The 23,907-nt window shown below is 34.8% G+C and overlaps 1 protein-coding gene across 1 annotated transcript in view; it reads right to left on the minus strand.

Moving 5' to 3' along the window:
- The window catches only part of LOC145286293 (uncharacterized), a 44,493-nt gene extending 21,581 nt beyond the window's left edge, over window positions 1-22,912 (minus strand). The window contains exons 1-3 of the mRNA XM_080135153.1: window positions 22,771-22,912; window positions 13,279-13,487; window positions 2,602-2,622 (exon numbers count right to left, since the gene is read on the minus strand). Of these exons, the coding sequence (XP_079991279.1) occupies window positions 2,602-2,622; window positions 13,279-13,487; window positions 22,771-22,778 (238 nt within the window). The 5' untranslated portion in view covers window positions 22,779-22,912. The remainder of the gene's footprint in view (window positions 1-2,601; window positions 2,623-13,278; window positions 13,488-22,770) is intronic.
- Window positions 22,913-23,907: the final 995 nt, after the last annotated feature.

Genomic DNA, 23,907 nt, shown 5'->3' on the forward strand with positions numbered 1-23,907 from the left:
TCACAAGATCAGTATTGTTTTGAAACTCACCCTTCAGACGACAAATACCGAAAAATTGACTAAAAACATTAATTTCTTCACCCTCAACTAGGCACTTTTCTACAGGGAGGGGTCACTTTTTTCACCATTATTTTCGAAAGTCATCCCCTCTTTTCAATTGTCTAGCCTTAATTTAAACCTACGTCACTTCCGGTTTGGCGGTGGTCATAACTGTAACGGGATCCCAGGCAGTGCCAGGTATCCTGTTTAGATAAAGATGGGAGAGAATGAGGTATGGTTAGGGGGGGGGTGGACCATGCTGACACTTGGTCGAGGAAAAACAGATGTTTATGAGATTTCTGTCCACCAGAGAAGAAATGGTATCTTTTAGAATGAAAAGAAAATATAAAATCTGATAATAGGATTCATTGGAACAAGAGATTATTTTTCTAGTTGGATTTGGTAAAAATGAATTTTACTACTAATTGAGTGAGACAGGTACAATGACTTGGGTTCAAAAGGTCTGGTTTGGTGTCTGGGAGATGTTGTCATTTGGGTCCACCTGTTGTATTTAACTACCAGGCCACCAAGCCAGTGATAAGTTAGTTGGACAGATAAATAAATAAATTGAACCTAGGGAGAGATATGGTCATGAAAGAGGAAGAAGAGGGTCACAAGAAAATAGAAAATGAAAAGAATAAAATAAGGGGATAGAGAAAGGAGTTCACGAGAGAAGAAAAAGAATAAGATAATGGGATAGAGAAAAAAAGAGGTTCAGAGAAAAAAAAATAAAAGTAATCTTCAATATGACAGAGGGGAGAAGAGGCCAGTTTTATAAAATCGATTGGCTTTTTAGAGTTAGGGTCTTTTTACTGGCTGGCATCGAGGCGTCCACATCGCTCTCATCCCGCCTGGGGAGGGGGGGGGGGGGCTCATAAGAGCTAAATCGAAAAGGTTTTGTTCTTAGCTGCGAAATTAATTAGAGGAACTTAAGTTATACAACCTGCATCATGAAGCTCGGATCAAAGAACTCGACTTTAAACAAGTGTAAAATGATTTATGAATAATTATTTTGTTTAATTTTTACGAAAATGGACCAGAGTTTTTCTTTGTTTCTCAATTGCCGGCCTGAATGAAGATGCAGTTTATTTCAGGTATGCCCTGACGTCAGATGATGGAAGAGATAGACTGGATCCAGCACGAAGCCAGAGTGACAGCCGAAATCGACAATGTTGCCACACCGACTTAGGGTCATGCACATTTCGCGTGCCCTGGCCAGCAGAGAGATATATTCCAGTGACCAGTGAAAGTCTGATCACCCTTGAGGGGTCCACCACTAGACAAGTAAGAATGTAGCCCTTCTGGGTTGCATCTATGGTCCTGTGAGCTGGGAGCGACGAACACGGCCAGAAGTACATCACAAGTATGCTGCCGTGAACCAGGTTAACGACGGATGCGGCCCGGCCCACGAACAAGAGAGGGCGTTAGAGTTATAATAACAGCAAAGACGTCACATTTTTTTTCCCATTCTTTTCCTCCTTCGTGGTACGGCTTCGAACCTGCTTTCCTAATACCACTTTTTTTTTGCTCAACACACACCTCCAAACACCCCGGGCAACGCTGGGCTGAAATGCTAATATTTAATAATCCGATGAATTTTGAAAAAAAAAAAAAAAAAAAATGTGAAACTAGATTTTTTGTCCATTAAAAACTGGCAAAAGTTATAGACCATCGGGTTAGAATTGATGGTTGGATTTGTGCTCATTTTGCATTAAATTCTAATCCTTATTAATTCTTAATTGTGCATCAAACGGATACCATAATACTTGGTCCACTGCACCTTATCATAACAAAAAGTCCATTCAAAATTTGGTGCTTACTTATAAGTGGACATACATGCAACTGGTGATCACTTGTGAATATGATATCCCTAGAAAATTTCAAACAGATTGACCCAGTATTTTCTGAGAAAACTTCTAGAATAAATGCGGTATTATGGTTACTAATCCCTGTTAATCTCTAACTGTACATCAAACGGATACCATAATACTTAATTCGCTGCACTTTATCATAACAAAAATTCATACAAAATTACAGCCAGATCGGTCCAGTAATTTCCAATAGCACTTCTGGTCCTGGATATGACCTTAAACTATATCCAGTGGTGAGGCCTCAGCTTGCGGGCTTTGGGGAGTGTGGAGCAACCCTTTAATTACCATTGCTCCCAGGTCCACTCTGACCCGGAGTGGTAGTACATGTTAGGGTCCCAACTATGGGTTAAATAGAAACCGACTTGAAAACAACAAATATATTCTGTTAAAAAATTTTTCTTCAAAATCTTTGGATTCGGCATTAAATAACCCGAAAAGGGTTGATATGCCGTAAAACAAAAACAACCAACCAACGAATAGAACTTCTACAATGTAGTATTGTGGTTACCAATCCTTATTAATCGCTAACCGCACATCGAATAGATACCATAATACTTAGTTTGCTACACCTTATCATAACTAAGGTCTATACAATATTTCAGGTAGATCAGATCATTAGTTTTCACAAGAAAGTGGGACAGACAAAGAAAATATAATATATAAATATATATATATATATTTTTTAACTTACCTGAAATATAAATATCCATAGCTGAAAAGGAAAGAAAATAAAAGTATTAACGTTAATTGCGAATAATTCTGGATATCATTACACGATTACTTTTAAAAGCAGAAAGATGATAACCAGAGACAAATTTTAAAATGAGAAATCATCATACAAGCCGATACTCATCAATCTCTAAATTTCAACTTTATTCATAAACATAATCCCCTCCTAGGGTGATACATCGATTTCAACATCTCTCTAACAAACTCCTGCTTCCCTTATTTTGTCCTTTAGTCCTCATATTCCATGAGTGGTGTTTCTGACAAAGAGGCAAGAATTGCTGCTTTCCAGATCAAAATCTATTCCATATAACACTTATCATTGACTGATTTCTGTTAGTTAGTTCCTTAGATCACGTGATTTCAAGAGCGATTTCCATTAAAAAAAAAAATGATCCCATTTTTGGTTTCAAAATATGCCTCAGTTTCAAATATCACTTCATTGGAGTCAAATCTCTTTCCTTAAAATATTTTTTTGATATCTCGGGCTAGTGACAAATTCCAATTTTTTAGCCGAAATTTTAGCCGTGGCTACAAAATCAACCCCTAACCTTGTTTATATAACTATACAAAAGTCTATTGAATAACTGACAAGAGAGAGTGATTGTTGACGGGTAGAAATCAGAAACTCATATTATTAATGTTAGCGTCGCTCAATGAACATGCCAATCTAGCAGATCAGGACTCTGTGATGGGAGGAGATCAGTTACGTAACTAGTTTTGATGCCGTTTACATAACTGGATACAGATAAATACAAAGGAAAATAAATTGTAACAATAATAAAAAAAGTCAAATATTTGAAGTAAATAGTGAAGGATATTTACAAAAGTTTAATATTTACAATAACAAAAAGGTTGATCTTTTGGCAAATGTAACAGATGAGGCACTCGTATTATCAAAATGGGTCAGCATTAAGAACAAAGCAATATTCATTATTTAATACAGAAATCTCATAAGTTGAGAGTTGAGTTGTCAGTTACCAGGGGAGATTCGTTTGGCGATAGATCCTGGGAAGCTGAAAGGGGACTTGACGGCCAAAAATGTAGACTAATAACGATAACTTGGCAGGCAACTCTGAGCTCCACATTTATAGTTAACAAGTTGTTGTGTTTTTTTATACACAGGTAGCATTTGTTTCCAGTATCTCTAAGACAACTACCAACTTCCGAAGAACGAGAAGAACCAAAAATTGTAAAGAGATTAGTAGTGCATTACTGAATGGCCATTGTGTATTTGTAAAACACTCACAAGTGCACATGTGAACTGATATCTTGCTACCCAACTCCCCACATAGTACCCCTGTAGCTTATGTCCCTTATAGTAGCCCCCTACATTAAAGTGGCAATGTGCCTTGTTTGGGGTGAAAATGTAATAAAAAAAAGAAATCTAACAACATTGAAGCATGCCACGAACCAAAGGAGCATCAGACCTATAAGAATTTCAGAAGAGAGGACAAAGAGTGCACAACAGGTCACTTTGAGCCCTCTGCAAAGAACATTGCGTCTTGTGAAAAAAAATGTTGAAGCGGGTCCTCCGTGTAAAGCCTATTACATCACAACACAAGCTGGTGTCAGTCCCAGAACAGCTGTCAGGTATCTTCACAAGCTGGGCTAAGCATAGACACAGCACTTTCCCTCGACACTAGCGCACAAGTGCATGTATTTGGTGACTTCAATGTCCACCGCAGTAACTGGCTTGGATTTACTAATCACACAGCTGGTACCACAACACATAACTTCTCTATATCTCATTCCCTATCACAGATGGTTACGTTTCCAACCTGTTTCCCGGACCAGCATGAACAACATGCATCACTTCTAGATCTGTTTCTGACCACAGTTTCCGATGACTGTGTGACTAATGCCCACAGCCCACTTGGGAATGCTGATCATGCAGTGGTAATGGTTGAAATAACCCTAAACTTTAGAGCCAAAACTGAAGAGCCACTGCTCAAAACAACGAGATATTATAAAAAGACTGACTGGGAAGCCATCAGGGATCTCATCAGAGACGCCCCATGGCGAAATATCTTTTTACTTCCTGCTGAACATTGCGCAAATGAGGCCACTGAATGGTTTAAAATGGCAATTGAAGCACATGTTCCCACGCTCAAATTTTATAGCAAGCCCCACTCTCCCCAATGGTTTACTTCTACTTGTGCAGCTGCAATAGCGCAAAGGCAGCATGCGTACCGCAAATTTCACCGACATAAGTCCAGTTTAAACAGGCAGAAGTATATAGAAGCCAGAAGTAACTGTAAGAAAGAAATAGCGACAGCTAACAGAGAATTTACTGAAACCACTAAAAAACGCATCGAAGCACAGAAATTAGGAACCCGTGACTTCTGGAAAATCTACAACAGTATAGTAAATAATGGGCAATCAACAATTCCCCCACAATCCAACAATCATGAGGTTGTTTACTCTGCAACTGAGAAGGCTAACATGCTTGTCAGTCGGTTTGCCTCAAACTCCACACTGGACCCTGCCAGCTACCCCTTCTCTGACTTTCCTTTGCGGACAGACACCACACTAGACGATCTGAAAATCACCCCTTCTCAGGTGCATACTATCATAAGAAATCTTGACACTGCAAAAGCATGTGGACCTGATCTCATCCCGGCTGTGCTATTAAAAAAGTGCTCCGCCGAAGTAGCCCCAGTTCTCTCCAAACTGTACAACAAATGCCTTAATGAATCTTGCTTTCCTGCCTGCTGGAAAACTGCTTCTGTAGTACCAGTTTTCAAGAATTCTGGCGAAAGAACTGACCCAGTAAATTATCGCCTCATTAGCCTCCTCCCACTTTTCGCCAAAATATTTGAGACCATAATTAACCAAGCTCTAGTCCATCACCTTACAGATGCTAAACTTTTGATTGACCAACAATATGGATTTAGGCAAGCCCGTTCCACAGCAGACGTCCTAACTGTAATCTCAGAACGTATATACCAGTCACTGAACAAAACGGTGAAGGGTAGAGCAGAGCTCTAGATATATCTAAGGCTTTTGGCAGGGTATGGCATGAAGGTCTTCTCAGGAAAATCAGATCATATGGTATCATTGGAAGAATACATAACATAATTAAATCCTTCTTAGATAAGAGAAAAATCCAGGTTGTCCTCGACGGTCGTACATCTAAATATTATATAAATGCGGGAGTGCCTCAGAGGTCTATCCTAATATTCATAAATGACCTCCCTGACAAAATTGTTTGCGAGATGGGTATATATGCTGACGACACCACATTCTATAACAGACACAACAGGAAAACAAATGAACACATATCTAAAGAAATCGCAGAAACACTAGAGGATGACCTCCGATCTGTAGTGGAATGGGGACATAAATGGATGGTCATACTGCCAAGACTAAACTCGTTTCCTTCAATAATTACAAGAAACCTCCTCTATCACCAATAGCAATGGCCAATGACTCTTTATCTGAAAGTACATCTTTTAAACTCCTCGACCTAACACTCACAGGAAACATGAATTGGAACAATTACATTGAGAGTATCGCCAGAACTGCTGCGAAGAAGGTGGGTTCTCTCTACCGTGCTAGAAAGATACTAATGCCCAAAAATATCCTATACCTCTATAAGGCCACTATTCGCCCATGTATGGAGTATTGTTGTCATATTTGGGCTGGTACATCTGCCACTAGTCTCTCGCTCCTAGATAAGGTTCAAAAGAGAGTTGCCAATCTGATAGGTCCTAAACTGTCATCTAAACTCTGTCCCATCGACGAAACGTTGCATCTCTCTGCCTGTTCTACAAGTACTTTTACGGTGAATGCTCTGACGAACTGTAAGCACTTGTGCCCCCTCGACGTAAATACCCCCAACAAACCCGACAAGCAGCTAAATCCCACCCCTTCACAGTAGAGATCCCTAGATGTAAGAGAGCTTTCTACTCCAGTAGTTTATTCCCCAGGACAGCTAGACTTTGAAATTCCCTTCCGGGTCCCTGCTTCCCCAACTGTACTGACATGCAGAAGTTCAAGTGTGACGTGAACCGACAGCTTGCTGCCCAAATCCCTACACTACCCCTGATGCCTATGTCCCTGATAGTATCCCCTTTACAACAAAGTGGCAATGTGCCTTGTTTGGGGTGAAAATGTAATAAAAAAAAAAAAAAGAAAAAAAAAACTATGGTAGAGATGCGAGAAGGAAAACATCTTCGTCCTGCCAATATCAAGTGCAGAAAAGATTGGGCTCGTGAGATGGTGGAGAGACCTGTGACCTTTTAGACCAATGTCATTTTCTCTGATGAATCATGATTTGCATTATTTTCCCGACAGTGGAAGGGTATGGGTATAAAGGCTCCCTCAGAAAGAATCTGACTTAAACTGACTTAAAAAGACTGCAGCCAACGCTGAAACATAAGGGTTTATCAGTTATGGCATGAGGTGCAATTTGATATGATGGTTGCTCAGACCTGGTGGAGTGTGAAGGAAACATCAATTCTGCTAAATATGTTTCAATATCACTCGAAGGACTCTTACGAATATTCTCAAGTGATAAAATGAACCAAGTTAACTCCCTATTTATGGAAGACAAAACTCTTTGTCATTCTGCTAGGGCGACACAATATTGGTTGAGCCAAAATGGAATTAATAAACTTCCATGGCAAAGTCAGTCCCCAGATATGAACCCAAGTGAAAACCTTTGAACATATTAGACCAGAACCTTTGCAAAAGGAAAAGGAAACCATTTTCTAAGCTTGAACTATTGCGTCAGACATGGCAAGAAATTTCTCAAGATGATATTCGTTAACTTATCAATACTAAACCTAGAAGGGTTCTTAGCATTAAAAACAGCAAACGTAATGTAAACCAAATAATAGTTAGTAAATTTGTGACCATTTATTTTTGATTTTGTTCAATTAATTATATGTTTCTTGAAATAAATTATTTCTATGGGTGTCTATTCTTTCCTGTCATGTCTGTGTATATTTTATACATAGGACTATGTACACACCGTTAGACGATACTGCCGTTATGTCACACTTAGCTGCTGTTTGATAACTTCTAATATTAACCTATCACTATCAGGTAGAAAAGCTTCTGAACCACTTATTAGTCCTGTATTTTTTGTATCGCTGAAGACCCTTATGATTTATTATTAGATTCTTTTTCAAATCCAACAAATTTTAATTTTGAAATAAACCTCATTTTACCGTGAATTTCATTGAAACAACTGTTATTTTTTCACATCCTCAGTCCTCCCTGACTCCAGCCGCAAGCAATTAAAGGTATGAATTTCGATCACATGTTCGAGCTAAGTATTCTTTGTCCTATCATCTAGCCCTTGGGCATCCTCTTTGCATATGGTTCCAAAGCATTCTGGGAACTAGTGTTTACCGGAGATTTCTGCTGGCTGAACTTAACTGCTGTTCTTGATTGTTACCCTATCCCCCATATTAAAGATTTTGCTTCCATTTTTTGCACGGTTGTAAAACTTTTTTTAAAATTAGATTGTAATGTAAGGAAATTAAAGTAACACCTCTTCAACAACGTCAGAAGGAAAACCAATAAATCTCAGCTCCAATTATTTCTCACAGCTGTCAATAATTCAACTGCCTGTCTTACTATTATTCCTTTTTTTAATATCTGCATTTCTCAGTCTGTCTTGCAAAGTTACTCCAAATATAGTTCTTTAACATATAATTTCAGAGACATTACACTTCCTTTCATGCTGTGCCAATACAGTCCATTTTGCACTTGCATATATAGCACTATGGACTATCAATGCATTATAAAGAACGCAACTTCAGAGGTGTTGATATGTGCTTCCTGATACATATCCCTACTTTTAAATATTCAAATGCAAAAAATTTTTATTCTTTAATTCTTTTACTTTTTTTTTATTCTCTTTTCATTTTTTTTACTCTTTTTCTCCCCAAACTAAACATATTGCCACTACTATTTGGGATCATGTCTAACAGGGAAGTTGAGCAGCGAGATGTCTGTTCACATTATATTTAAATTTTGGCACTTTAGTACAATCAGAGAAGTGGGAAACAGGGAGGGAATTCCAAATTCTAGCCGTCCAAGAGAAGAAACTATTAAATTAGAAGGCATTCTAGCATTTTGCTGCTTGTCTGATTAGTTGGAGGGAGGGTATGTTGAAGGGGCACTAGTGCTATGAGTTCATCAGAGCACATTTCATTAAAGTATTAGTAAAAGGCACAAGGATGAGACAGTGTGGCAACGGGACAGAGGTTAGAGCTTGGTTGACAACACGGAACCTATTTGAGATGTTTTTTTTACCCTAAGAGTGGGAGATAAGTGGTAGATGCACTTGTCCATATGTCACAACATAATACTTTATGCATAAGCGAATGGTGCCTTTGTAATAATATGATCTCTGATGTGAGTGATTTTCTTGCATGGTAAAAGGAGTCCACCTTCTTTGCAACAGCCTTGGCAATGTCTTCAATGCATTTGTTCCCATGTATTTGAATTCTTTTGCTAATGTCAGATGAGGACCATGTAATAACTGAGCCAAGAAAAACAAAATCTTCATTTTTTTTTCTTTTCGTCTTTTGTCTTCAAAAGAGAAAAATATTTTGCATCTTTTATCTCCAGAGCTTCAACTTATCTTAGACAATGGCAATGAATGTTGTGTTGTCAGCAGAATGAGTGCCAGTGTTGATTGCAGACTTTTCAGTCCTTTCATCACCAATTCCAAGATAGCAGGAACCATGAAAACACAAAATTTTGGGTGCTCATGAGGAATGAGATTTTTTAAATTTATTTCTTTTATTTAATCCATGGGAATAGCATGCTCTCGTTCCATCAACTATGACCAGGTAGATGTCTTAAATAATTTTCAATTGTATTCTTAGTATCGGCCGCACTGAGGATTGAACCTTCAACCTCCAAATCCACTTATAACTGAATTTTACCTCATATTTTGTATCTGTAATGTAACGGGACCTTGAACAAGAACATGCTACTCATATGGATTAAATGTGGTTTAAAATATGAGCGCTATTCCAAAAGTAATGCATCCTATGTTTTTATTCCGCCCAAATGGATCAGAGGGGACTACAAGTTGCATTGTTATGATGACTGAATTTATGCATTCATGACCTGAAAGTTTCATCTCTCTGTTCCAGATATTGATGGTGTGAGACTCTAAGAAAGCAAGCCTCATTATGAATGCGTGTCAGGAGTAGAAATGCGTCCTTGAATTTCTGGCAAAAGTGCATTGAGAATGGTGGTGACTATGTAGAAAAATAAATTCTGAATCACAAAAGGTCACTCGTTTTAATGGTGCCACTTTCATCTTCATAGCTCTTCAACTTTTTGAGTTAAAAAATAGGAGGCTTTACTTGGAATGATCCTCATATAAAGGAGGATTAACTGCTTTATTTATTGTAACAATGAAGAAGAAAATGAAGAGTTACAAGTTTTGAAGTGTGTGACACAAGGTCGAAGATGTGACACAAGGTCGAAAAGTGTGGAGAATCAAGCCAGCAACCCTGAAGGAACAACACTCTGGCCTTTTAAAAATTGCCTTAGCGTTTTCATATGTTGAGAACTTGATTTTCAGTGGGAAAATAAACAACGTGTTATTAGTTATATTTTTTTATGGGTGATATTCATTTGCATATGAGGAGGACAACTACTTTAAGAAAGACAAATCGAGAAAGAGATGCAGTTGAATTTTTTGCAAGCTGAGAGGGAACGTGCGAGTGTTCATTGCAATGTTGTTGCTGAAAAGGAGTTTTGTTAAATTTCCTTCAGAGTTCAGTTCAAAATTCTGTATAGATTCCTGAGTTCAACAAGATACACTTGAAGAAGGTTGGAGGTTGCATCGACTGAAATGTTGTGAGAATAACACTCAAGATGAGAACAATAGTCGAATAATACAAATTATCAATCATCTCAACAATTCAAAAACATGGTAAAAATAAACTGCAATTATTAGAAACCCTTTAATGACATAAATAATCCAAATAAACCAAATAAACCAAATAATTCAAATAATCAAAATAATCAAAATAATCCGAATAAACCAAATAATCCAAATAATTCAAATAAACCAAATAATTCAAATAATCCGAATAATCCGAATAATTCAAATAATCCGCATAATTCAAATAATCCAAATAATTCAAATAATTCAAATAAACCAAATAATCTAAATAATTCAAATAATCCGAATAAACCAAATAATCCAAATAATAAAAATAAACCAAATAATTTAAATAATTCAAATAAACCAAATAATTCAAATAAACCAAATAATTCAAATAATTCAAATAAACCAAATAATTCAAATAAACCAAATAATTCAAATAAACCAAATAATCAAATAATTCAAATAAACCAAATAATTCAAATAATCCGAATAAACCAAATAATTCAAATAAACCAAATAATTCAAATAATCCGAATAAACCAAATAATCCAAATAATTCAAATAAACCAAATAATTTAAATAATTCAAATAAACCAAATACTTTAAATAATTCAAATAAACCAAATAATTCAAATAATTCAAATAAACCAAATAATCAAATAATTCAAATAAACCAAATAATTCAAATAAACCAAACAATTCAAATAATTCAAATAAACCAAATAATTCAAATAAACCAAATAAACCAAATAATTCAAATAATCCGAATAAACCAAATAATCCAAATAATTCAAATAATTCAAATAAACCAAATAATTCAAATAAACCAAATAATTCAAATATTTCAAATAATCAAATAATTCAAATAAACCAAATAATTAAAATAAACCAAATAATTCAAATAATTCAAATAAACCAAATAATCCAAATAATTCAAATAATTCAAATAAACCAAATAATTCAAATAATCCGAAGAAACTAAATAATTCAAATAATTTAAATAATCCGAATAAACCAAATAAACCACATAATCCAAATAAACCAAATAATCCAAATGAACCAAATAATTCAAATAATCCGAATACTCCAAATAATTCAAATAAACGAAATAAACCAAATAATCCAAATAATCCGAATAAACCAAATAATTAAAATAATCCAAATAATCCAAATAAACCAAATAATTCAAATAATCCGAATAAACCAAATAAACCAAATAATTCAAATAATCCAAATAATTCAAATAATCCAAATAATTCAAATAATCCAAATAATTCAAATAATCCAAATAATCGAAATAATTCAAATAATCCGAATAAACCAAATAATTCAAATAATTTAAATAATCTGAATAAACCAAATAAACCACATAATCCAAATAAACCAAATAATCCAAATAAACCAAATAATTCAAATAATCCGAATACTCCAAATAATTCAAATAAATGAAATAAACCAAATAATTCAAATAAACCAAATAATCCGAATAAACCAAATAATTAAAATAATCCAAATAATCCGAATAAACCAAATAATTCAAATAATCCAAATAATTCAAATAATCCAAATAATCGAAATAATTCAAATAATCCGAATAAACCAAATAATTCAAATAATTTAAATAATCCGAATAAACCAAATAAACCACATAATCCAAATAAACCAAATAATCCAAATAAACAAAATAATTCAAGTAATCCGAATAAACCAAATAAACCAAATAAACCAAATAATTCAAGTAATCCAAATAATCCGAATAAACTAAATAATCCAAATAATTCAAATAATCCAAATAAACCAAATAATCCAAATAATTCAAATACTCCAAATAATTCAAATAAACCAAATAATCCGAATAAACCAAATAATTCAAATAATTGAAATAATCCAAATAATTCAAATACTCCGAATAAACCAAATACTCCAAATAAACCAAATAATCCAAATAATTCAAATAATCCAAATAAACCAAATAATTCAAATAAACCAAATAATCCGAATAATCCAAATAATTCAAATAATCCAAATAAACCAAATAGTCCAAATAATTCAAATAATCCAAATAATTCAAATAAACCAAATAATCCGAATAATCCAAATAAACCAAATAATTCAAATAAACCAAATAATTCAAATAATTCAAATAATTCAAATAAACCAAATAATCCAAATAATTTAAATAATCCAAATAATTCAAATAAACCAAATAATCCAAATAAACCAAATAATTCAAATATTTCAAATAATCCAAATAAACCAAATAATTCAAATAAACCAAATAATCCAAATAATTCAAATAAACCAAATAATCCGAATGATCCAAATAAACCAAATAATCCAAATAAACCAAATAATCCAAATAAACTAAATAATCCGAATTATCCAAATAATCCAAATAATCTGAATAAACCAAATGCACCAAATAATTCAAATAAACCAAATAATCCGAATAATCCAAATAATTCAAATGAACCAAATAATCTGAATAATCCAAATAATTCAAATAATCCGAATAATCCAAAGGAACCAAATAATCCAAATGAACCAAATAAGCCAAATAATCCAAATAATTCAAATAATCCAAATAATTCAAATGAACCAAATAAACCAAATAATTCAAATAAACCAAATAATTCAAATAATCCAAATGAACCAAATAATCCAAATAATCCAAATAATTCAAATAATCCAAATAAACCAAATAATCCAAATAATTCAAATAATCCAAATAAACCAAATTATTCACAAAATCCGAATAATCAATCTATTCACCTTTTTTGCGTATTTCTGCAAAAAGCCTTTTTCTGTGAGTGTGAACTATAATGTTCAGCTGCTGGCAAATGAAACTGATGTCTTTGTCTTCCAATTCACCCAATTCAGTAACGAGCACGGACATGTTGTCATTGTCCGATAAACGATGGTAACCTTCTTCCTCATCCCACGTGACCTTCATTTTAGTTTTGTAGTCTCCTAAATTGCGCCTATAAAAAAGAAACAAAGGAAAAAGGAAATCATTTTTAAGTTATTAATGGCAATTCGTAAACATTGCAAAATAAATCTCACAAGCATAAATTATTGACTCACTTCTTTTGTGTTTTTTTAAGATTGTTTTCAAAATGGTGGACAAAACAGCTGCTCTTTTATTACTCATAAAATTTTATTATCTTATTTAAAAATAAAACTACTTCATCAATTTATGTGATTTTTGGAATATGATATTTTAATTTCATCTAGGGTACGTATATCATACATATATTTCTTTATTTTTCTTTTTTAATATAGAATGAATTATTCTGAATAAGAACACAAAAATTATCCATTCTTTTACCCTAAACTGCCATAAAATGCATCAGGAACGATCTGTTTTTTTGTGATATACATGTACTAATTAAAGGGGAGTAACTTTGTTTTTTGGATCAAGGAGTTAATTCCCTTATACTGACTAATTCCTTGAAAAATTTATGCAAAGGAAAATTGCATGTATTTAGAGGGAGAGGAATGGGCTGGCGGGGAGGGAGAGACAAATGGGGAGGGGGAACGGCTAAAGAGAGGTAAAGAAATATGAGTTTTAATAAAAATGAATATGTTACACTTTTGTCTCAGGTAACGTTGCGTAGCCCTGCTAGTTAAATATAAATATAAAAAATATAATTACAGCAAGTAGATTTAGCATAACTTTGTTTTTGCTGAAAAATATAGATAAAGCAGATAAAAGTTCACTTTATGTAGATATTTCTTTTTATCTATTGGTAAATCATTAACCGTTTCTCCCCTAAAAATTGTACGGTGGTTGTGGCATTGCAAACCGGTAATAATCAGTACAAACACTGTGATATAATTAATAAAAAAATATATTACCAAAAGCATGTTACAGAAGTACACATCATGATTCTGAGGCTATAGCTACCACAAATCGCAGCATTTAATTCCTTTTCATTACAGGAAGATGTGACACAAGGTCGGAAGTGTGAAGGAGCAACACTCTGGCCTATTAAAAATTGCCTTAGTGCTATATATTCACTGCGACCAGTTCAATAAGTTTTTCAGTTTATATAATTTCTAAATTGATTTTTGTCACTGGTCTACGATATATACACACTAACAGTGAATAAAACACAACACAGCTGATTTATAAAAATATCTTGTTCATTCCACACTGACAACTGTTTTCGATTTAGTTATGACGGATGTTGACATCAGTAAAGGTGTGTGACAGGAGTGTGGTGTGGGCGTTTTGGCAGTGAAGAAAATGTGTCAGCTCGTCCTAGCTCTGTAACTGTTTTTGTGCCCGCTTCGCTTTCTATTGTGTCAATTTATATAAACATTCTTTCACCCTGGAATGTTTACTATTTCCATTGTCTAGTGTTCTAATCCTATCACCGATATTTCAGGTCAATTATGCATTCCAATAGACAATTGGTGGAAAGTTTCGCATTCCTTACATAGAATCGATCTGCATGTGTACAACCCATCAAATGCCACTCTTCCCAGAGTCACCTGCCAAATATCAAACATTAGTAGCCCCATCGGCATTTCCCATTCGGATGGACTTTCTAAAACTACCCAGAAATAATACCTTAGTCCACCAGATAAAAGCCCACTGAAATGATCCAGTTGTTGTCAGACTGATTGTTGTGACTGGAACCTCAACTGACATGTATCCGTGATTATAGCCAAGTGACCAATGAATGTCTTCCCTATCACAGAAAGATGTGACACAAGGCTGGGAGATAGAGAAAGCTAAGCCAGCAATCCTAAAAGAGAAGCACTCTGATCTATTAAGAATTGCCTGAGTAGCTCTGTTAGCATTCCCCAGTAAAGGTACCTCAGAAAGTAAGCACCAAGCAGCTCCTGCTCAGAGACTGAAGGGAAGACAAAAGTGCATCACCTATTAGGTTTCAAAGCCGGCTTTGCGTGCTGAGTAGCTTCTGCTCAGATGTGGCAAGAGTACTCCTATAACATTTATTAGGACGGGCGGAGGGGGGGATTCTTATGCAATAACATGAACCATATATAACAATCATCTCCACTTGAAAGACAGGAGGCAAGGCCCGGAAGGGTTGACCTCCTAGGACTACTCAGTACAAATGCTTCAGCGCACCAGAAAAAAAGGCCACTGAAATGACCAAATTTTTGCCAGATGATTGGCAAGGTCAAAACTCTGACTTGCATTTTGCAATTTTTAACCGACGCCAAATGAATGATGCGAATTGCAATATTTACTTCCCTTCCCCTTCCCACTGCAGGAAGATGTGATACAAGATCAAAATGTGGGGAGAGTCAACTCAGTGTCCCTAAAAGAGAAGCACTCCAGCCTTATAAAAATTGTCTGAGCACCCCAATCAGCATTTCTTTGTCAGTGCACCTCAAGCAGTAGAAAATAAACTTACTGTACTCTGAAGAGGGGAGGCATGGATTGGGAAGATGGACCTCCTTGGACTAATAAGAACAAGTACTTCAGCTCACCAGATAAAAGGTCACCGAAGTAAGCCAGTTTCTGACGGACTGATATGTGTCTGTGATCTTAACTCTGTCACAAACCGCAGTCACAACATTTAGATGTAACTATATTTATTGTTCCTGGATAAGTCATTATTCCTGAAATGGGTAGACTGGCTTACCCATAACTCTAACCTTCTACTCTTTAATATTCGCCTTTGAGAAATTACTTGTGGGACTGCTAACTTGAAAATGTCAATCACAACATCCAACAGATGGAAGGAAGGCCTGGGATAGTGGACCTCCTAGGACTACCCATAATAACGACTCAGTCCACCAGATAAAAGGCCACCAAAATGACCCAATTTATGCCAGACTGATTATTGAGGTCAAAAAGCTCAACAAATGCAAATTTGATGCCAAATAAATACCACAAACCATTGCATCAATGTTTAAATATAACTATATTTTCTCTCAGTAAATCCAATTATTCCTGAAATGGGTATCCAAACTTACTCCATAACAGGGTTCTTTTTTTTCTTTACAAGAGAGTCACCATTTATCAAGACCCGAAGGTCACTCGAGAATAAGGGTTACTGAATGTAAGTTGATAGTGTAGTAATCGTTAATGGTGTAAATTGGGTAGAATTTGGATTATTTAAGGAAATGGTTTAACAAGAACTTGTTTACATTAGACTTGAAGACTACCATACTGTAGTCGGCCAGGAAGCAGGCCAATGGAAGTGTTCTACAGGCGGGCAGGTCTAGGAAAGAAGCTGCGTTCATGTAATCTGCATTTAGATTTAGACACAGATAGAGAGTGGGAGAAACTGTTGATAGTGGCTGTAGCTAATAGAGTTTTTTTGTGAAAGTTTGGGAAGAGAGAACAATAGATCGGAGCTCAGATGAGCACTGGCCATGAGAATAACAATAGAGCAGAGATAGGCTCACAACGTCTCTTCTGTGAAAAAAAACCTTCAGGGAAGACAACAGTTCTGTTACCTATTAGGTTTCAAAGCCGATTTTGAACTCTGTTAAGGCAGAATATGACGTGTCAAGCAGCTCCTGCTCAGATGTGGCAAGAGTACTCCTACAACATTTATTGGGCGGGTGTGGTGTGGGGGTGGGGGGTTAATTCTTATGCAATAACATGAACCATATATGACATAATCATGTTGACATGCCAGTTCTCATTATATAAGCAAAGTTAACTGTCGTTGAGCTAGGTCAATACCAGATGAGTGACCATCTAGGAATACCAAACACTGTATGAGGGAGGATAGCGACATCTTCCTGCAAAAAACTAATGTCGTTAAAAATCTTGCAGGAGAAGGATACACATGCAACTGACAATCACTTCTGAAGTTGATAATACCTAGAAACTTTTTCCTTTGGAGGAAGCTAACTCAACCCATCCAGAGTACTATTGCACCATGACCTGGACAAGGATATGAAATTGTCTACCAAAATTTGTTCCACAAAGATAAGATAAAACGCACCCAGCAAAATAAACAAAATATGAGAGATAAAGGTATTTTCTAAGGTGCGTCCATTGAATCTGTGTTTGCTAATTATAAAGACATTGGGTGCATTTTTTTGACATGAGAAGATTATTTGGCTAAGATAAAACCATTATAAAACTAACATATATCTTCTAATATAATATCGCACTGTAGACAAACAAAAGGAAAGAAACAGATAAAAATCCGGGTTGACATTTTTTTTCTTTTTTAACAGAAGATTTTGTTACAGTTACTCTCTCATCTTAAAAAGTTTCTCGTTGCCACATGTCCATCTAGTCTGTAACATTTCTCCTTCCTCTGACCGCATGTCAGCCCATTCTTGTCCTCGACTTTACATGTCCATTTTCTTCGACACGCAATTTTTATTCTACGTGGTGCATTTTTTCCCCCTCTCCTTTTTTCCTTTTTCTTCTCCCACACACTTCCTAATTTGCATATGTGCTTTTTTCAGCTATTGCTGCTGCTAATCTCTTCGCAAGCCAGCCATCCTCTGCTGCTGCTGATATTTTCCTACACACTCATATGCACTATGTTGCACTAATCTAAAAATTAATATTTTGACATAATATGACATCACAAGAATTTTTTATTTTTTCTTGCCATGGTGGTAAATAGAAGAATTCAGTAGTTGAGAATTTGTGTGTTGTTCTTCAACGGTGACATTTTCTAATGTCCGGAAGAATTTGCTTGGCATGTGTCAAGTATGAAAAGTTAAGGTATGGTATGAAAGTTCAGGTTTAAATGTTAGACTTATAGGAGAGTAAAAAGTTCACCTTGGAGTTACTTTCAACAGCTTTGTAACTCTTGCTTTTCTTATTCTGTCCTTTAGTCCGCACATTTCATGGGCGATGGTTTAGACAAAGGAAGAAGAACTGCTGTTTTCTAGGTCAGAATTTATCCATCTCTCATTTACCGTTTTCTGATTTTTGACTTTGAAATATTATTTTTTTATTTTAGCTTCTTATAACAAGTAGCTTTATGCCTTGTCTGGGACGATTTCCATAGAAAGAAATAGAAAATAGTATTAAGTATAAAAAAAAAATCACCATTTGATTCTACCGAGCCTTTTTCTTTTGTGGAACATAGGTACCATAATTTTTTTATTTATACTTCTTTTCTTTGCAGATTCTTTTTTTTTACCCACGTTCACCCCTAACAAGGCAATACCACCACTTCGATGTAAGGAGCTACTATTTGGGATCATACTTCAGAAAGATTAACAAAATGTTTGTTCACATTACATTTAAATTTCTGCATATCAATAGAGTCAGTGAAGCAGGTAGCAGGAAGGGAATTCCAAAGTTTAGCTGTTCGTGGTAAGAAACTATTAGAGTAGAAAGCTTTCTGGCATTTAGGGACCTCAACAGTGAAGGGGTGTGATTTTGTTGTTAAACGAGTTTGTTGGGGGTATGTACAACTTAATCCTGCTTGAAATATCTCTCACAGGAAAAAAAAAAACTTGGATTTTAATAGTTTCTCTATATTAACAAATTTACTATCAAACCATGTATGGAATACCGTTGTTACATTAATGTTCGTGCATCCTTGTCTTATTTGAAAATTCTTCATAAATTGCAGAAACGTAGCTGTAATTTGATGGCCCCTATCCTTTCTTCTATTTTTTTATTTTTAAATGGTGGTCACCACTTATCAAGGCCTGGAGGCCACTCGGGGATAAGGGTTATTGCATTTACAGTAATCAATGGGATAGCATCGTAGTAATCGTTAGTACTGGATATTTGATAGTGTCTTACTTAAGGGGGAGGTTCATCAGGAATTTGTTTATGTTGGACTTGAAGACATCCAAGTTGTAGTCAGGTGGGAAATAGGCAAACGGAAGAGAGTTCCACAGACGTGCACTTCTGAGAAAGAAGCTTTGTTCACGGAATCTACGTTTTAATTTAGGCACAGATAAAGAATGGGGAAAATTATTGACAGTGGTTTCAACTAGGCGGGTGTTTATCATGAAAGATTGGTGAGGGGGGGGACCAGAGATTGGAGCTCAGACGAGCACTTGCCATGGAAATAACGATAAAACAAAGACAGACTCGCAACGTCTCTTCTGTGGGAGAGAGGTTGCAAGGAAGAGAAAAGGGCACCCCCCCACTAAGCCACGAAGTCTATTTTCTTCTTTTTCTCTGCAACCTCTCTTTCACAGACGTGATGTTGCTAGTCTCAGTCTTTTCTATAAATACTATTATGACATGTGTTCTTCAGAATTATCTGATCTATTCCCTGCTTCATTTGTTTCAGCTCGTTTAACTCATTGGTCAAGTAGTCTTCATCAATTTGCTGTTTTAATACTTCATTGTAATACAGCTTCTTATTTCAGTAATTTCTTTCTTAGAACTACAAGATTGTGGAACTCTTCCTGCTCACTGTTTTCCTCCTACCTACAGCTTTGTTCTTTTCAAAACTAAGACCAATAAGTATCTCTTGTTTTTGCGATAATAATCTTTTGTTCTCGTTTTGTTAGCTTCTTCAATAAAGTGGCTTCATGCCTTGTCTAGAGTGATTTGCATTAAAAATTATAGATTAGATTATAAGGTCGATAACCTTTTTTTCTTTTTAAATATTTTTTACTACACTGGGGTTAGGTTCCTCTTTAATACCCTCCCTACGATAGCAAAGTTAGACACAAGATCGGTTTTTAATATGAGTAAAATCCAACTCCCTGGATTCACTCTGGATTGGAACAAAAATAAAAACTGCCCCAGTCTAGAAGGATTTCATATTTATGTAGATCGGTGATCTTTTAAACAAACGCATTTCTGGTGAAAACATTATTACCTAGTTACGGGTCATGTCGAAATTAGTATAAATTTCAAAATTACGCAAAATGATCCAGTAGAAAAATAAGTACAAGTAAAATAGAATTTCGGTTAAAACCAAATTCCGTCCGTCTTTGTTTACATTCTTCGTCAGCTGATTATTCTGCTTCACGATGAATGCACTGGAAAAGTCCCTTCTGATTAATGTTTACCAGGTTTAAAATATGCAAACAAACTTGGCTGTTTCTCAGAATAACAGAATATTTTAAACCTGGTAAACGTTAATCAGAAGGGACTTTTCCAGTGCATTCATCGTGAAGAAAAATGATCAGCTGACGAATAATGTAAACAAAAACGGACGGAACTTGATTTAAGCCAGAATTTCTCGAACCATCCAGTTTTATTGCATGTTTGGTACTTGTACAGTTTAATCAAGACATCAAAAAATGAAAATATCGAAAAAAAGGTTATATTGTACGTATCCGTTTTGAACTGAAGATCTCCGAAAAAAAATTTCACTTAATTTGATCGAGTAGTTTCTTTTTTTTTTTTTTTTTTTTTTTTAGAGCGGAAAACCACGTTTTTATGAGAGCGCGTTGAAGCAAGACCGTCTTTATAACGAAGGCCACGGTTAAAGTCAGTCATTATGAAATTTATTGAACACGCCACGGGGAGATAACTCCAGTTAAAGGGCCGACACCCCCTCCCCATCTTTAATACTAGCTTTTCTTCCTAAACATCGAACCTTTTGCTCGGTATCATAACAAATTGTTTTTTCGCTGTAAAAAAAAAAAAAAAAAAAAAAAAAAAAAAACCTACTTGATGAAATTAAGTGAAATTTTTTGGGTTTGTATTACTGTACACATAGATTCGAAAAAGTTGTCAAAAAACAAATATATAACAAATAAATGTTATCAAAGGCAAGATAAGTTACTTTTCTACCTAACTGGATATATTTTTCGTGTTTTTAATCAATGTAACATGTTTATTCAGCTCGAAAAGCACAGTGTTTACCGATGTATTGGAAAATTCAAAATGGCGCCCGATTCTCTCTTTAACACGGTAAGTTCAGGAAAAGATGTTATAAATAATAAACTAGACAAAATACTGTTAGAAATTCGCTCAATATGTTACCGTGACATGGGTTGACATACATTCGGCGGGGTTTTAACAGTATTTTGTCTAGTTTATTATTTATAATAACACCTTTTCCCAAACTTGCCATGTTAAAGAGAGTGCCGGGCGCCATTTTGAATTTTCCAACACATACATACATACATCGGTAAACACTGCATGTTTTTCGAGCTGAATAAACATGTTACATTGAATAAAAACAAAAAATGTATCCAGTTTGGTAGAAAAGTAACTTTAACTTATCTTGCCTTTGATAATATTTATTTGTTATATATTTGTTTGTTGACAACTTTTTCGAGTCTATGTGTACAGTAATACAAACCCAATTTTTTTTTCGGAGAACTTCGCTCCATAACCGGATACGTACAATTGAAAGTTTTTTTCGATATTTTCATTTATTTTATGTGGATGGAACAGTTGTGCGACCAATTTAGTATGAAAAAATGGATTATCTCCCTTGACGTAAATTAAGAGTTCGCCATTTTTAAACAATATGTCATAACGTAATTAAGGGTGATTTTTTGTTAAACATACATCTAGCTGCACATCTCCGCAATTTTTGTAATTTATACCAATTCAAAATCAAGCAACGTCAGTACTAAAATCGCTGACCATTTGTGTATTTCCGCTTATCTCGACATTATTTCCAATCAGTCTTGGGCTTCTTCTTGCCACTTGTGTTATAATTACACTCCGTGGCGTAGCTACCCTTACAGGGTGTATCCATTGTTTCTTTACACTGAATGGAAGCATCAATACTAATTTCAACATGATGCGTACGTACATAATAATGTTTTCGGTACTTATGCACTTTTGTTACGTGCCGAAATAATAACGTTATTATTTAGAAAGCCAGTCTTAACATGGTGAGTGAAGGGTGTTTTCTAACTATGTTTATTGTTTTACTTTCACTTGACAATTTAATAATAAACGATATGGTAAAACTTAAATTTAGCTTGAAAATACTATTTAAAAAATAAAAAAAAAAATAGCGCGGTAACAAAAGTGCATAAGCACCATGTTTTCACCTAAAATGCGTTGGCTTAAAAGATCGCTCATCTACACAAGCACCAGTGTTTTTCCTTCACTGATCTTGAATCTGTATATATATATATATATATATATATATATATATATATATATATATATATATATATATATAGTATCAAAACTGATACTACACTTTGTCAATGGCCAAAATGTAACGCGGTTTAGTTGACGATAATTAATACAGAGAAACTATGAAGAGAAAAACATTAAGACATGGTGTAATTAATTTGTAAAAGTGAAATATAGAATAAAAGTTTTTGCTAATTTTATGAATAAATTAAATAAAAATATAATAAAACTTCACAAAAAAAATAGACTAATTAATAAAAAAAAATCATTATACTCACATTGGCATGTAAAATTAATTGTAAATTCGTTTCGTTTAAAAGTAGGTTATTTTTTCAAACATCTAAGACAGCAAAAAAAAAAAAAATGTGTATAAATAAATAAAAATCTACAAAGAATGCGATTACTTCGTAGCTTACATACCGGAACTACCTGTTTTTTTTTTTTTTTTTAGGTTTTGTTTTTCATGGTGACAAATATATATATATATATATATATATATATATATATATATATATATATATATATATATATATATATATATATAGAGAGAGAGAGAGAGAGAGAGAGAGAGAGAGAGAGAGAGAGAGAGAGAGAGAGAGAGAGAAATTAAAAAAAATACGGCGTTGCCCGGGAGCAATAATGTGAAAGGTTGACTCATTAAGAATTATCCTTAATAAAAAAAAATAAAATGAAATAAAATAAAGGTACTTGTTAAGATAGAGTTAACAGATCGATTTTTTTCTAACTGTGTGCTGTCTGTGAGTGAGTGACTCACTCCCACACACACGCTCGTGCGCAAATAAACGAATGTTTATAAATTTTAATTTCCCCGCGCATTTGCGCAAAAATAAGTTCTCCCACCAGCGACATAATTTCAAATACGCCCACACGCTTTTCTCACAACAACAAATGTAAAATGGATATATTTCTGGCGAACGTAGTTCAAGGCAGTACCACGTGACGCAAGCGACCAATGAAAAAATTTGGAAGATTGTCTTTTTAACGGTTTTTCTAAAAACCAAATACTAGCAGCAGCAATCTTGTGCTGGAGCCGGTTCAAAAAGTATTTAAACGCAACAAACATTCTTTCTTTCCTCCTTTCTTCTTCTCCTCTCGGTCCGACGTGACACAAGAACATGCCTCTCGTTTTCTTCTCATCGTTGCTTTCAAATCTTGTCGAAACAAATGCCACGCGAGTACTCCAAAATCACACTTTTGCACATACGCACCCATTCCGTACATTTTCTATAAGAATTAATAACAACCGATTACTTTCCTCATGGGACCTTTGAATAAGGCGAACTTTGCTATAGTTAAAACACAAACCTTGAAATAAGGACATTATTTTCACACAAGACTTTCACCTTCTAATCTTATTAATTCAACGAAGGACTTTCATCTAACGTGACCTTTTA

This window comes from Euprymna scolopes, chromosome 10, assembly GCF_053919585.1.
Source record: "Euprymna scolopes isolate OS-2025 chromosome 10, ASM5391958v1, whole genome shotgun sequence".
Taxonomy (NCBI): Eukaryota; Metazoa; Mollusca; class Cephalopoda; order Sepiida; family Sepiolidae; genus Euprymna; species Euprymna scolopes.